The sequence below is a fragment of the Delphinapterus leucas genome, chromosome 1, assembly GCF_059928025.1.
Source record: "Delphinapterus leucas isolate spDelLeu-1000000601 "Yukka" chromosome 1, BTC_Dleu_Yukka2, whole genome shotgun sequence".
NCBI classification, from domain to species: Eukaryota; Metazoa; Chordata; class Mammalia; order Artiodactyla; family Monodontidae; genus Delphinapterus; species Delphinapterus leucas.
In genome coordinates this window covers 46,865,024-46,878,930 of record NC_143129.1, presented here as the reverse complement: position 1 = coordinate 46,878,930, position 13,907 = coordinate 46,865,024, and the positions used below count along the sequence as shown (strand labels likewise).

The 13,907-nt window shown below is 41.0% G+C and overlaps 1 protein-coding gene across 1 annotated transcript in view; it reads left to right on the top strand.

The window, feature by feature from the left end:
* The window catches only part of LOC111184697 (uncharacterized), a 96,335-nt gene that overhangs the window by 31,049 nt on the left and 51,379 nt on the right, over positions 1-13,907 (top strand). Inside the window, exon 2 of the mRNA XM_089909546.1 lies at positions 12,837-12,905. Coding sequence (XP_089765672.1) covers positions 12,837-12,905 — 69 coding nt within the window. The remainder of the gene's footprint in view (positions 1-12,836; positions 12,906-13,907) is intronic.

Here is a 13,907-nt window from a genome sequence, read left to right as displayed (position 1 = left end):
AAAAGGTAACTTCATTTGCTAAACACAGACTGTGTAAGGAACTGAAACAGAAGGAAAAGGCACAAAAACTGGAACTTAGGTCAAATCCACCAAGAAGAGGAATGAGGCAGAGCAGTACTGAAGGCTCAGAGTGATAAAAGCAGAAACCCCCAAACAGGAAATGAAAGTCAAATGACAAAAGATAAAGGGAAATTAAGAATTCTTTATATAAGGAACTAGAGGAATAAAAAGGAAAATATTGCCTTATTTGGTGCTGGAGGGGGAAGTGCACACTTACTAGCCTAGTCAACACAGAGATTCTGAGGGAGTCAGTACTGCTCCATGGAAACTGGCAGGCCGCCTGGCTCCCAAGAGGCCTCCCAGCCTGGCATTTGTTACAGGGAATTATCTCCCAAAGCCCCAGTTTCTGGAATTGTAAGTTGAAGGTAGTAACAGTGGTTCCTGAAAGATCAAATCAGAGAATGTTCATAAGGTACTAAGCATAATACTGGTTCCTAATAAATGCTGGCTATGTGGTAGCTGTTATTAATGTCATTACAAACTTATTACTCCAATTTTTTATTCTTTCCTTATGCTATTATTTATTACAGATAATAGTATGGTAGTTATATGACCTTGAAATACACAGGTAATTACCATCCCACTAGATAAGGCCATCATTTGTAATACTGTGTTTTCATCAACACCCTTGACAATGAGCCATTAGTGACAAATTTTACTAACTCAAATTTATAAAAATGGAACAGAAGCAGCTTAAGCAATATTACCAATGTGATACAGTAAATCAGTGACTTAGCTGAATACAAGACTTGCATCTCAGAGTCCTGTACTCTAGCTAGGATGTCCTGCTAGGATAAAAATAGCTATTTAGTTATTTTACATTCTTATTTATAAGCAATATCATGAAGCATAATCTCAACAATGATTTAGACTGGTTTAATTATAGAAAAATCTATATTTGCAAACTAAGGACAGCCAACATTGAAGGTACAGAAGCATTTAATAGGTAATTATTAAATATTATAACAAAAAATATTATTACAAATTTTTCACAAGTTGATACTTATTTAAAAAAACCTCCTGATCTTCCATACCTATCACACTAGAAGTGTATATGTTTTATATATTTGGCCTTATTTTCTGCCCCTCCATAATACTAATATAAATACTAGTGATATTAATAGCTAATTTTATTCCTTTTTCCTTACACCTTCCCTGCCTTGAAGGTCTCCAGCTTTCACTTATAAGACATTACATAGAAGAAGGATATAAATTGGTGAAGAGTCTACAGAGTGAACATTTATCCATCCCAAATACCATAGTAGAAACCAGAAAGTCCAGACAACTAGAGGCAGTAAACATCCAGACTAGGGGTTCCCGGATTTAGGGTTCAGGGCTCAGTAAATTTTCAAACAATTGGGGGGATGGGCATCGAGATGCCACCATCTAATTTGCCAAGTAAGGACATTTAAAACAGCAACTACTACCATATACTAACATTCTTTACTAATAGAAAAAATGTGAACTTTAAGAAAAACCAGGTAGGTAGGACAAAAACATCAGAGTAAAGGCAATTAACAAGAAATGATAAGTGATAACCCTAAATCTTTTTCTCATTTTGTTGGAGACCAATGAAAATGAACTGGCCTAATTCCGTGGACTGGTCTCTGAGAGCTGCTCCAGAGACTTCCAAAGAATCATTTGGGGGCCAAATAAGTGTAAAATACAAACATAACCAGAGGACATTTATTGAGGGGTCACGCTGTTCCAAACCCTGTGCTAAGGAGAGATGACCTACTGCGGCGTTTGCATAGAGGGGCCTGCCCCTGCTGCTTTCTGATTCTAATCACCATGAAACCATTACGACCCAAAAGATCTCACTGCTGAGCTGGTGTTTCCAAAAACATGATCTCTATATGACATTTTTTTTTCTTTTTTTTTTTAAACATCTTTATTGGAGTATAATTGCTTTACATTGTGTTAGTTTCTGCTGTATTCTGTATGAAATTTTAAAACTCCAGTATAACAAAGACTTGAGTGGCTCTTTGGAGGCCATTGCAGCAGGATCTAGCCACAACTAGGATTCAAAGTTCTTTCACAAGGGGACAGAAAGTTACCAGACTTTTTGCCACAAGCTTCTGTGCTATGACAAAGCACTGCTTTGACCAGTGTACTGGCCCTGGTCTGAGACCACAAGAGCCAGCCAGTTATGACAAATCAAAAATAGCCCCATAATCTAAATCAAGACACATGGAGAATGATCCCCCTGAGTCACCCAGACCCATTTGTTACATTATTTTTGGATAACTTTAGTGGGTACAGAAAGTGTTTCATTTGCTGGTTTTTCCTCTTCAAATAAGAGTACAAAGAAAGGAACTAAGTCGCGTGGTTTTGTTTAACTTACTATGAAGGTTGAATCTAGTATGGATGATGTGATTCCTCAGCTTTGGAGAGCCCATGGCTAATTGGTTGGGATGATGTGTCTCTCTGGACTCCTTAAACTGCCAAAAAGATCTTGGCTCATAATCTGTTGCGTAAGAAAATTTTGTTCCGAGGACTACGTGTTTATCGTTCCAAGATCTTTGTTGCCATTCAGAGTTGAGAAAACACAAGTAAATGAGAATGTTGATGAGGAACAGAATGTGGTAGAGAGCTTGTTTGCCTTATTTAGGCTTATTTCCTATTTGAGATTTGAGTTAGTTGTATAAGTGTTTATAATTTGCATTGTAAATCTTTTTTATTTATAAATTTTTATTTATTTATTTATTTTTGGCTACATTGGGTCTTCATTGCTGTGCGCGGGCTTCTCTAGTTGGTGGCGAGCGGGGGCTACTCTTCGCTGCAGTGTGTGGGCTTCTCGTTGCGGTGGCTTCTCTTGTTGCGGAGCACGGGCTCTAGGCACGCAGGCTTCAGTAGTTGTGGCACGTGGGCTCAGTAGTTGTGGCTCATGCGCTCTAGAGCACAGGCTCAGTAGTTGTGGCGCAGGGGCTTAGTTGCTCCGTGGCATGTGGAATCTTCCCGGAGCAGGGCTCGAACCCGTGTCCCCTGCATTGGCAGGCGGATTCTTAACCACTGCGCCACCAGGGAGTTCCCTGTAAATCTTCTAAATGTTTCATTTTAGCAAGTGTATTATTATCCTTGTCCTTAAAAATGATTTCCGTGTTTCTTCACCATCATCTGGTTTTCCTACCACTCCAAACATATCCTATAGTTCTTCTTCCATTCACTGCTGCTCAGCCTTCTCTTTGTTCTTGTAAAATGCCAAGATCCTTCTCACCTTGGAGCCTTTGCATTCACTGTTTCCTCTGCCTGCAGTGCTCTCCCTATCATCTTTACATAGCTGGTTCCTTAAATCTCTGTTCAAAATAATTCATTGGAGAAGCCTTCCCTGACCACCTTGGCTGAAATAACCCATCCCTATCAGTCACTCTCTAGTGCATTGCCTTATGTTATTATCTTTACAGCTCTTATGAATGTCTGAAAAGATCTTGCTCACTTATTTGTTAGCTTACAGTTTACCTTCTCTAGAATGAAAGCCCTGTTAGAATAGGGAGTTTGTCTTGTTTGTTCTTATAGCTCAGCCCTGGAATAGTGTCTGGCACATAGCAGCACTCAATAAATATTTGTTGAATAAATGAACAAAAGGATAGAAGAATTCACCAGCTTTTTCATATTTTGTGACCTTTATCCTGGAGAGTTCATGACTAAATGGCACAAAGGCTAAAGCACGTTCCTCGGTTCTCTTGATAATTTTATCAGTAAATATAGACCAAATGACTGATGATGTCAGTTGTCTGGCATGGCTGTCTGTGATTGGTCATATCACTAAACAGTTGTCACATCTCCACTTCACTGAAATTATGTCGCTTAGTCTGAGAGAGCAATTAGATAAGACCACAAATAAAACTTTAATATAAAAAGGAAAGGTTAGATACTGTGATTTAGGATAGATAAAGACTTCTTTTTTTTTTTTTTCGCAGCTTGCGGGATCTTAGTTCCCTGACTAGGGATGGAACCCATGCCTCCTGCAGTGGAAGCATGGAGTCCTAACCACTGGACTATCAGGAAAGTCCCAAGACTTCTTAAAATAAAAATATCTAATTTAAATCAACAGCTTACCTGAATATTATTTGTAGAAAAAAACCCACTGAAAGCAAAAGGCTCATTCTTTTTCATTTGTAAAATATTGATATAGAAGTTCCAATCAGTTAGAAAGGTAAGAAAAAGAAATAAATGATATAACTATTTTAAAGTAGAGACAAAATTATCTTTATAGATAACAATTATCTACCAGGAAAGCTTAAGATAATTTTTTAAAAGGACTAATAATGGAGTTCAGTGAGATACAGTTAAGAAATTATAAGCAGAAATAGTTATTTAGGAAACATGAAGGAAAAAAATAGCTAAAGAATGTTATAGATATTACTAGACTAGCTACAGTTTTTTTCTTTTTGTAGTGTCCAAACATGGCATTAATCTTAGACTGCAGAATATATGACTGTGGACTTTAATACAATATTGTGTTTCCTATGAAAAAGCATAACTTATCACTTGTTCATTCTGCTAACATTTATACTTCTACTCTATTTATAGCTCTGTACCAAGAACTATGTAGAAAATAAAGGTAAAGGAAGAAAACATGGTCCGTGTTCTTGAAGACTTTATAATCATGTTGGGAAGAAATAATGTACACATGTGAAACTACTAGAAAATTTCTTCTGGTAACATTTATTTAGTAAGTACTTATTCAGCATCTAATGAGAAGGTCCCTTTGCAAGTTGTATGTGGAACAGTGGGTGGACTTACCATAATTATGATTAGAACTCAATCATTGCCATCTGTGCAAGCCATTAGGGGGAATAAGGCAGAAACCTTTATAACAATAAAGCAATTAAGCTGAACCTTGAAAGAGGAAGGAAGGCTTTCTGTGAATAGAGATAGACCAGATGGCATTCCAAGTGGAGGGCATGACTTTGGGTAAGAAGAGAAAGTATAGGACATGTTTGTGAACACTGAGTACTCCTGTTTGGCTGGAGCACAGGCAGACAGGATAGGGGACTGGCAGGTAAGACCAGAAGGAGAGATTGGAGTTCAGGTCTCAGGATGGGGGTCTTGCATTCCGAATTGCAGAGTTTAGATTATAATTTTTGAGCCTTCAAACATTTCCAAATAAGGAAGCAACCTTACAGCTCAGTTATAGGAATATTTGTCTGATGGCAGCATATGGGTTGAATTGAAGCATGAAGAGACAGAGGATGGACGGTCTGTTAGGAAGCTTTGGAAAGATAAAAGAACAAATAAAATTTTAACGTATAAAGGAAGAGTTCAGACATGATTTAGGATAGACAAATACTTCTTTAAATTATCTACTTTAAACTAACAGCTAACATGATAATTACCAGTAGAAAAAAATACAATACTAAAGGCAAGAAGCCCATTTTTCCCATTTGAAAAGTATTGATCTGGAAGTTCTAACCAGACCTGAATTAGTCTGGAGTAGACCTGAGAGACACTGCAGAGGTGATACTGAAGGACTTTGGCACCCAGAACAGTGCCTGGCTTTTAATACGTATTCAGTAAAAATTCATCAAATGAATGCTTTTCTGTCCTCCCTTTGTAAGTTCTCAGGGGTAAGACCAATTACCTCTCTCTCTCCCTCGCTCTCATTCTCTCTCTTCTTTATTTTTTCCACACTACACCCCCCAGAGTCTGGCATTCAATGAATGCCACCTCCTTAGAGATGTTGCCTCATTAGAGGTGTGTCCTTAATGAATGTCACTTCATTAGGTATGGGATTGAGAGAGATGGAGGAGTGCAGAAGTATTCAGTTTTGAACTTATTTCAATGTTAGTGGCATGTTTTCTTTCACAAATATTAATAGGGAATTTAGGAGAAGGGGCTGGTTTGGGGGAGATGATTTGTAAACTTTTAAACCGATGCATTTGAAAGACTAGGAGAATTACCTAGATCATGCAATCCAGGAGGTTGTTGAAAATATGAAGATAGAACTCTGTAAATAAGTTGGACTAGGGGTAAAGATCTGGGACTATCTTCATAGAGATGTTAATTGAAACAGTAGGAGTATTTGAGACCACCAGAAAGGAGGTATACAAAAGGAAGAGAAACTGAGTTGACAAATCTTGGGACATACCTATAGAACTCTGTAAATAAGTTGGACTAGGGGTAAAGATCTGGGACTATCTTCATAGAGATGTTAATTGAAACAGTAGGAGTATTTGAGACCACCAGAAAGGAGGTATACAAAAGGAAGAGAAACTGAGTTGACAAATCTTGGGACATACCTGTGTTTTAAATGAGGCAAAAGAGGAGCCAGCTGAGGAGATAGAAGTAGGTTAGAGTTGGGTGGCAAACTGTATTCCAGTTGCTCCACAAAGGGAGAAAATTTTCAAGAGTAGTTCACAGCTGCATCAAATTCATTAGGAAGATTAGTGAGGATAGAATTCAAGAAAAGCTGTTACATCTGGCAGTTAGTGTGAGCATTTCAGCGTCTACATATGTGTGGAGGGAGTGTAGGAAACAAAATCAGATTTGAATGGACATGGTATGAGATAAAGGGAGTAAAGATTACTCTCTCAAGAAATTTGGTGGGCAAGGGAGGGAGGAGAGAGAAAAGATAGAGGTGTTTGACTAGTTTCTTTGTAGATGCCCCACCATTAAGTGAATAACCTGCCCAAATTTTCAAACTACACACTAGTGCTGTTTAGCGTCTATCTGTCTATAAAGTCCCGTGATATAGTCTGTTGCCAACAGATAGTTGCTGCTGCCCTCCTGGAGCAGCAGCATGGACTGGGTTCCATGGAAGAAGACGCAGAAGTGTAAATATAAGGACAGCAAGTTGAGAGAAACTACATATGAAGCAGCAAAGAACCATACAAAGAGCAGAGCCAGAAGTAATCAGCTTGGTTCCTTAACATCACTGACCCCGTGTTCTGTGCCAGGCACTGGGATCTGGCTAAGGGATGAGTCTGGAGGGCGAGTATGGTCTTTGCTTCATGGTGGGATGAGTCTACTAATAGCTTCTAACCTGGAATAGCGAGGGGCTGGAATAGGGAGAGATGTCCCTAAACTGAATTTGGTTTTAATGAGTCAGAGGGGGGAAGAGGAGGCAACTTTCAACCTGTGGGACCCACTTGAAGGCAACACAAGCACAAGGACTGCCTTCCTGTGGGCCAGCGAAATCCCCTTCTGACCGCAGTGGATGTGGAGGGTTTAAAGGCGCACGAGATTACAAAGGTGATCCTGAAAGCTACTCATTGACCGTGAATAGCTACCCCTCCTTAAAGCCTGAAGAAAATGTTTCTTTTCTGCTTGTTTTTGTCTCTCCCCCACTATTTCTCTGAGTTGAAAGCAGAACTGTTCTTCTTTGTCATGGTCACACCACTGGTTAGGAAAATCATTTCCTGCCAAAATAAAAAATAAATACATGTTCACAATCTATGATTTTCACGTGAAAGTCCCTCCCAAGATCAGGCAGTGCTTGGCCATTCACCTTTTTGGAATAGGAAGAAGGAGGAGCTCACCATAGTCATCAGAATCCACCCACTCTTTTACCCACAAACTGCAAGGAGGGTACAACAGCCTCCCCAGATGCCTTGTTATCTTTTGTCATCTTTGTCATGAGACCAAGACTGTGCTCCTTGAAGACCCACGTGATTCAAAGAAGTTGGTTGAACTTTATCCTTCTTAATACCACTTGATATCAGACGCTTTTCTTAAGAGCCATTTCATTTTTAATATTAGGGTTAAGCAAAGTGACTGCTAAGATCCCTTCCAAGTATAAAAGACATTAAGGGCTGGGTGTTAACTAGTGAACTCTCTCGAGGGGCACTATTAGCTTGTTTACTCCACTAAGTCTAAAATACAGGGAAACGAGGCTTCCAAAATTCAGGAGAGCATGGTTGTAAGGAAGTGACTGTATAATATTCTACCACAGGCCCTATTTCCTCAGGATAAATGAGAAGCAGAGATGTCCACTGAGACTGAGGACTGTGGGTCTAGGCAGTAATTTAGAGGACTCACGCGAGTTCTTTCACCTGTGATATTCCAGAATGACATCCTTGAGCTTAATGCGGTACTTTGCACATCTTGTTTGATTAAAAGTTTACCAATAAACACAAATTTTCAGGAAAGTTCTGAAGGCTTGGAAACTGTGTAATTAGTATGAGATATTCAGTGAAGAATGGCAAAGAATCCTGTCATCCAATCAGTCTTTAATATCTGTGAAATGGATGTGCTAACAGCTGCTGTCTAGAAAATCACAACCATTCCAATCACAACCAATCACAACCATGAAGGTGCCAGGTTAATGAGTTTTGAAGAATCCACAGCATGACATTCCTATTCAGTATGGATCAGATAACTAACTTTTGGGATTTCTCTGGGGTCATATGGGATTTTTAATGTATAAACTCAAGGGGTGGATCTAGGAAAAGGCCTAATGTCCAGGAGCAAAAACAACATAGTCTTCTTAGGCATCTCAGCATAATCATCTCAACTCTGGAGAAGGGACTAGCTAGGTGGATGTGTGTTTTGGGTCTTCAGTTTTACCCCCAAATTTGTATCACATAAGACTGTAGAGCCCATCTGGCTGGAGTCTCTCCCTTGCTGGCTGGAATGGCACGTTGCAGGAATGGTGGGTGAACCCTCAGGAGGAGCTGAGGGTCCTCCTGAGCCAACAGCTCGCAAAGAAACTAAAGCTCTCAGTTCTATAACTGCAAGGAATGGCTTGACCACATGAGTGGTTGGAGAAGCAGATCCCTCTCCAGTCAAACCTTCAGATGAGAGCCCAGCCCTGGCTGACACCTTGGCTGTACCCTGTGATACCATAAGCAGAGAACCAAGTCAAGCCATGCCCTGACTCATGACTCACAGAAACTGTGAGATAATACATGCGTGGTTGGATGCTGCTAAGTCTGCAGTTATGTTGTTACACAGCTATAGAAAACTAATACATATTCCCCCGATGTCTGCTGAACCTCCTCCCTCAGGCCTACATTGACACTAGAGTCCCCCAGGGTATGCCCAAGGGGATTATGGAGAGAGAAATAACGGGGGGGGGGCAGGTGAGAGAAGGGAAGCAATAATGGTTAGTCACCCACTCAGCTTTTCTAAAATGGAATGGGTTAGAGCATACTTTTCTGAGGCTGTGAGAACAGCCTTGTCTCACCTCAGGATTACACTGAGCTCCAGGCCATGACTAACTGCTCCTCAGAGGCTTATCTCCATCTACTCCCCAACAGAGAATTGGGAACCTAAGATCACCCAGCTCAGAAAAGGCTAATATGCAACACTTATATCACCACTTTCTAATGCAGCACCCGTGGCAGACATAACTAATCAATCACGGTCCTTCCAACTGAGCCCCTTCACAGAGGACCACAGAGAAGATGGGATTTACTCAAGGTCACCCAGCAAGTCACTGAATGATCTAAGACAAGAACCCAAAATAATAAAAACAAACAAAAAAACAAAGTAAAATAAAATGATTTTTTAAAATTAAAAGATAAGACAAGAAAAAAATTTTTGTATCCAAGACTCAGAAGCAAATGGTGCAGTTTTGCTATGGTGATGAACACCCTGGAGAGAGAGAAAGATTTCTTTTGGCATCATTGTTTCTGGCAGCTATGGGCTCATGGCTCAGGTAGGCAGGTTGCTGTCAATGAGACGAACCAAAACCATACATTTTGTGAAAAGTGGTCTCTGTTCCTGAGTAGAATCTAGATTCCCTTAGCAGAGGCTAAAGCCAGGAAGAATTCTCACTTTCATTTACAATGGGGCATTTTCTGATTCCTCTATTTTTTTCTTCCTCCTTTTAAGTTAAGTGTACCACAAAATATTTGGCAAGAGTCAGCCATAGTGTAGGGACTCAGAGCTCTCACTCACTGTGTGTTACAGGTTTCTCACAGGCTCTCTCTCCGTGCTTTACAGAGAAAGCAGGACCAGGGAGAGGGCCTTCCACCCTCCACCCTACCCAGTCGCCACTGGAGACCTTACCCCTCCCTGTTCCAGACTACCTGCTGACCTTGTGTTATTTATTTTCTCCTCCCAATTGGTGCTTGAAGCTTACGTTAATTCAGTTTCACCTGGATACAAATGTTAATGGGACTACAGCCCTATTTCTAGACATGAGAACTTGAATCTTTCACTCTGTCCAGATCTAACCAATGGAGATGTGGCAGGGGAACAGTTTGCTTTGAGTGAAGCTTTCCTTGTTCTCTTAGAAGAAGGTGACTCTTGGGTTTGCTCTGGCCACCTGATCAAGTCTGGAGTTCCAGGGTTTCACCTTGCCACCTATTTCAGTGTGAGCTTGATAAATCCACGTGAATTCTGAGAGATTACCGTATTTCTAAGATACTCAGTTACTACCAGTGTAAAAGGGGGAATAATGTTCCTCCTCTTTTGGGGTTGTTATGAGAATTATGAGCTAAGGTACTGGAAAGTGCCTGACACAGTGCTTCTCAAGAGTTTGGCTTTTGTCAGCTTTTCTTTGAGCTTCTGAAAGCACTCTTTCTCCTGAAAAATGCTCGAGGATGCAAGTTCGGAGTGACACATTCTCTTAGTATCATGAGGAATACAGTTAATGAGAAATGACTTCAGTTTACTGCATCTGCTAGTAATCCTGTGATGCCATCGCAAAACAAAAAGCACATGACTGCTCGTAAGCCTGTGGCACCTGAAAAAGAAGTCGGATTTTGACTCAGAAAATCAGGCTGTACAGCTAATCGCTCTGATCCAATAATGCGGCCCTGCAGAGTGGCATCATCAGCCCTGGGACACAGAGAGGAGGAGGGAGGGCAAGCAGGGAGAGTAAGCACTCAGGGAAGGGAAGCAGCTGCCCAGTTCTCCAGACACACAAGCCAATTAAAAATTCATAAGGAGATGTTTTATATCCAGTGTCTAATACCACTGCTGGGTCACAAGCTGATCTGAGCCAATCAATAGTATTCATCATCCTGAAAGGAACTAGTGATTGCATGTTTATGAGAACTGGGATGTTTTCCAAGCCAAGGCCAGTTTCTGGTTACTTGGAATGTGTCACCCTTAGAAATATAGAACTTATTTTGAAAATGGAACCCAAGACCTTTTAAAAAATTATTCAGAGAAGAGGAGGAGAGGTACTTTTCAAATCTAGGGGGGAAAGTGTTTAAATTCATTTTTAAGTCAACTGAAGGACTAGTTTTTAAATTGAAGCTACTTTTTTGTTTCAATCTTTGGTGGACAATCTTTATATATGATTCCTTTTTACTTAGATCTAGAATTTTTTCTTTTTCTTTTTTTTTTTTTTTTGGCTGCGCCGTGCATGGCATGCAAGATCTTCGTTCCCTGACCAGGGATTGAACCTGTGCCCCCTGCAGTAGAAGCACAGAGTCTTAACCACTAGACTGCCAGGGAAGTCCCTAGAACTAGAATTTAAAAAATAACACTTTAACGTACGTGTTCAACTCCTCCAAATACAAGTGGAAATGTATGAGAGTGAAATCATAAAAAGAAAAATAAATGGAGTCAACTTTATCATTATACATAACTAAGTTCCAGGTTGGTTTGATTTTAAAAAGCTTTTAAAGATCATAGAACTTCAACTTGAGTTTCATGGTTTGCTTTTTACACAGGCAATGATTTAAAGGCAGAGGGAGGTAGAGACAGCAAGATGAGTCTTAAAGGTTATGTGCTCAGAAGTCTGCTGAGGATTTCAGGGGAAACCACACCACAGTCTGGTTAGATGGGAAAAGCACTGAGAAAACCAGGGCTTCCAGGTGTGGCTAAATTAGAGCACTTCCTGAGGTCTTCAAAGTAGATCCTATTAAACGCCATCCCCCCACGCTCACTCACAGGTGCATTCAACATCAAGAGCTCACAAATGGAAAGCCTTGGAAAATCAACTTGTGAAGCAGGAAGGTAGGAAAGGAAGAAGGTCAGAATGGGATAAGGCTTTCATCCTCTCCCTGGTGATGGTGTCAGGAAAGAAGCTGTGCCCTTGCATCTGTGTAAATAAATAAGATTTCTTTTAATGGCTGTGAAAATAACAGAAGACCATTGTAAAACAAAGAAAAAAAAAAGTAAAAAAATAAGAAAAGAAAAATCATCCATATTCGTACTGTCCTGAAAAGTCTATTTAACAAGATGGAGTATTTTCTTCCAGGCTGTTATATCTGTCTTGATATAGATATAGAAAAAAAGATATAGTACATTGGAATTTTTCTGTAAATAGTTTTATATCCTGCATTTTCAATGCATATTTATTTTGTAATCATTTTCACATGTCAGAATTTTCAGATGTGGTATCTTATTATTCAGTTAGGAGTCTGTTAAAAGGATATGCCATGCATTTGCAATCCCCCAGAGTCAGTTCATGCAGGCATTTATAGCCTGCCCATCTCTGTGCATTGAACCCTTACTTGACTGTTTATTTCTGTTGCCACCACTGAAGCCTGCCCCGTTCCCCACTTACCAATTATGTGACCTTGGGAAGCTTCTTAACTAAGCTTCAGTCTCCTCACCTATAAAGGGGGATAATTTTATAGAGTATTACATAATGATCGAGTAAAAGAATGTATGTGTTAGTTTCCTCCCCTCTGCTCTTTCTTGGTTTTCAGGTTTCTCCCAGAAGCAGCTATAGAGTAGTGTTTAAGAGCTTAAGCAAGTAACCTAGGCTCTCTGTGCCTCAATTTCTTCACATGTATTTTGGGAATAATGGTACCCATCTCTGCATTCATAGGTTTTCAGGGAGGATTAAATTAGATGATCAGCATAAGGCACTTTGTGCCCGTACAAGTAGGAGCACAATCAATGTTGCTTCTTCCTTTATAATCTTACAGGATCTTTCACGAATGTCACTTCATTGTTTTCACCAGAGCGTGAGCTCCTCTATGGCGTCACAGTGGACGGTAAGTTCCCCCTGTGGGCTGCCTCTTGGAGTCACTGTCTAGTGAGCCTCCAAGCAACCCAGAACCCAGGGCTGGGCCCCTCCTCACTGTAGCCACACCTTGCGGTGGGCTCCAGCCCCGGACTTCCCTAGCAACCCCTGCTTGTCCCGTACCGGAACAGAGGAGCCATTTGGAGGGAGTGGCTTGAGAGGGAGAGACCACCTTAACCGCAGATCAGCATCCAGGTATTAGCCAGAGGGAAGAAAGTCTGGCTATGAGAGAACTTCTGAGAATTGACTGAGTCAATTTTCAGAAAAGGCCCTGAGGGAGAGATAACCTCAGGGAAAGGCCATAGCGACTTTCTCTTCTTCTTGGGCCTTTCTTGGGGGAGGTCTCTTTCTGACAAGAGGTGGTAACAACCTTGCTTTGGTGCCACCAGGCAAGATCACAATGAGAGGACAGAATTCACCCAGAAACTGGGGTGTGGTAGCAGTCTTGAAGGGTGTCTGCCCTGCCCCCAGCCTGCATGTTGTACTCTAGCAGAGGTTCTCAAAGCATGGTCCCTGGACTAGCAGCATCAGCATCACCTAGGAACACAAAAGAAGTGCAAGTTCTCCGTCCTGCCCCAGACCTGCTCAGTCAGAAACTGGGGGATGGGCTTCCTAGTAATGAGTGGTTTCATGAGCCCCACAGGTGATTCTGATACACTCTCAGGTTCAAGGCCCACTGCCCCACGGGGACTGATGGGGAGAGGAGAGGAAGTCTGGATTCCTCTTTCCCAGGCCCTCTCTGAGGACCGGCTAAGTTCCTGCCCAACATTTTTATCTCCACTTCTGTTGTTTGCTTGAGCTGATTTCAGCAGATTTCTGAACTAAAGAGTTTTGAGTAATAAAGCAGGGGTCATTCAAAGAAAAACAGTAAGAGAAGCAAAGCTTTGAGGTGCCTATGCCCCCTGCTTCAGCATCCCCCCCTTTGGGTGCCCCATAGCCGCTGATCAGGAAGCCTGGTCGTGACTAGTGCCCG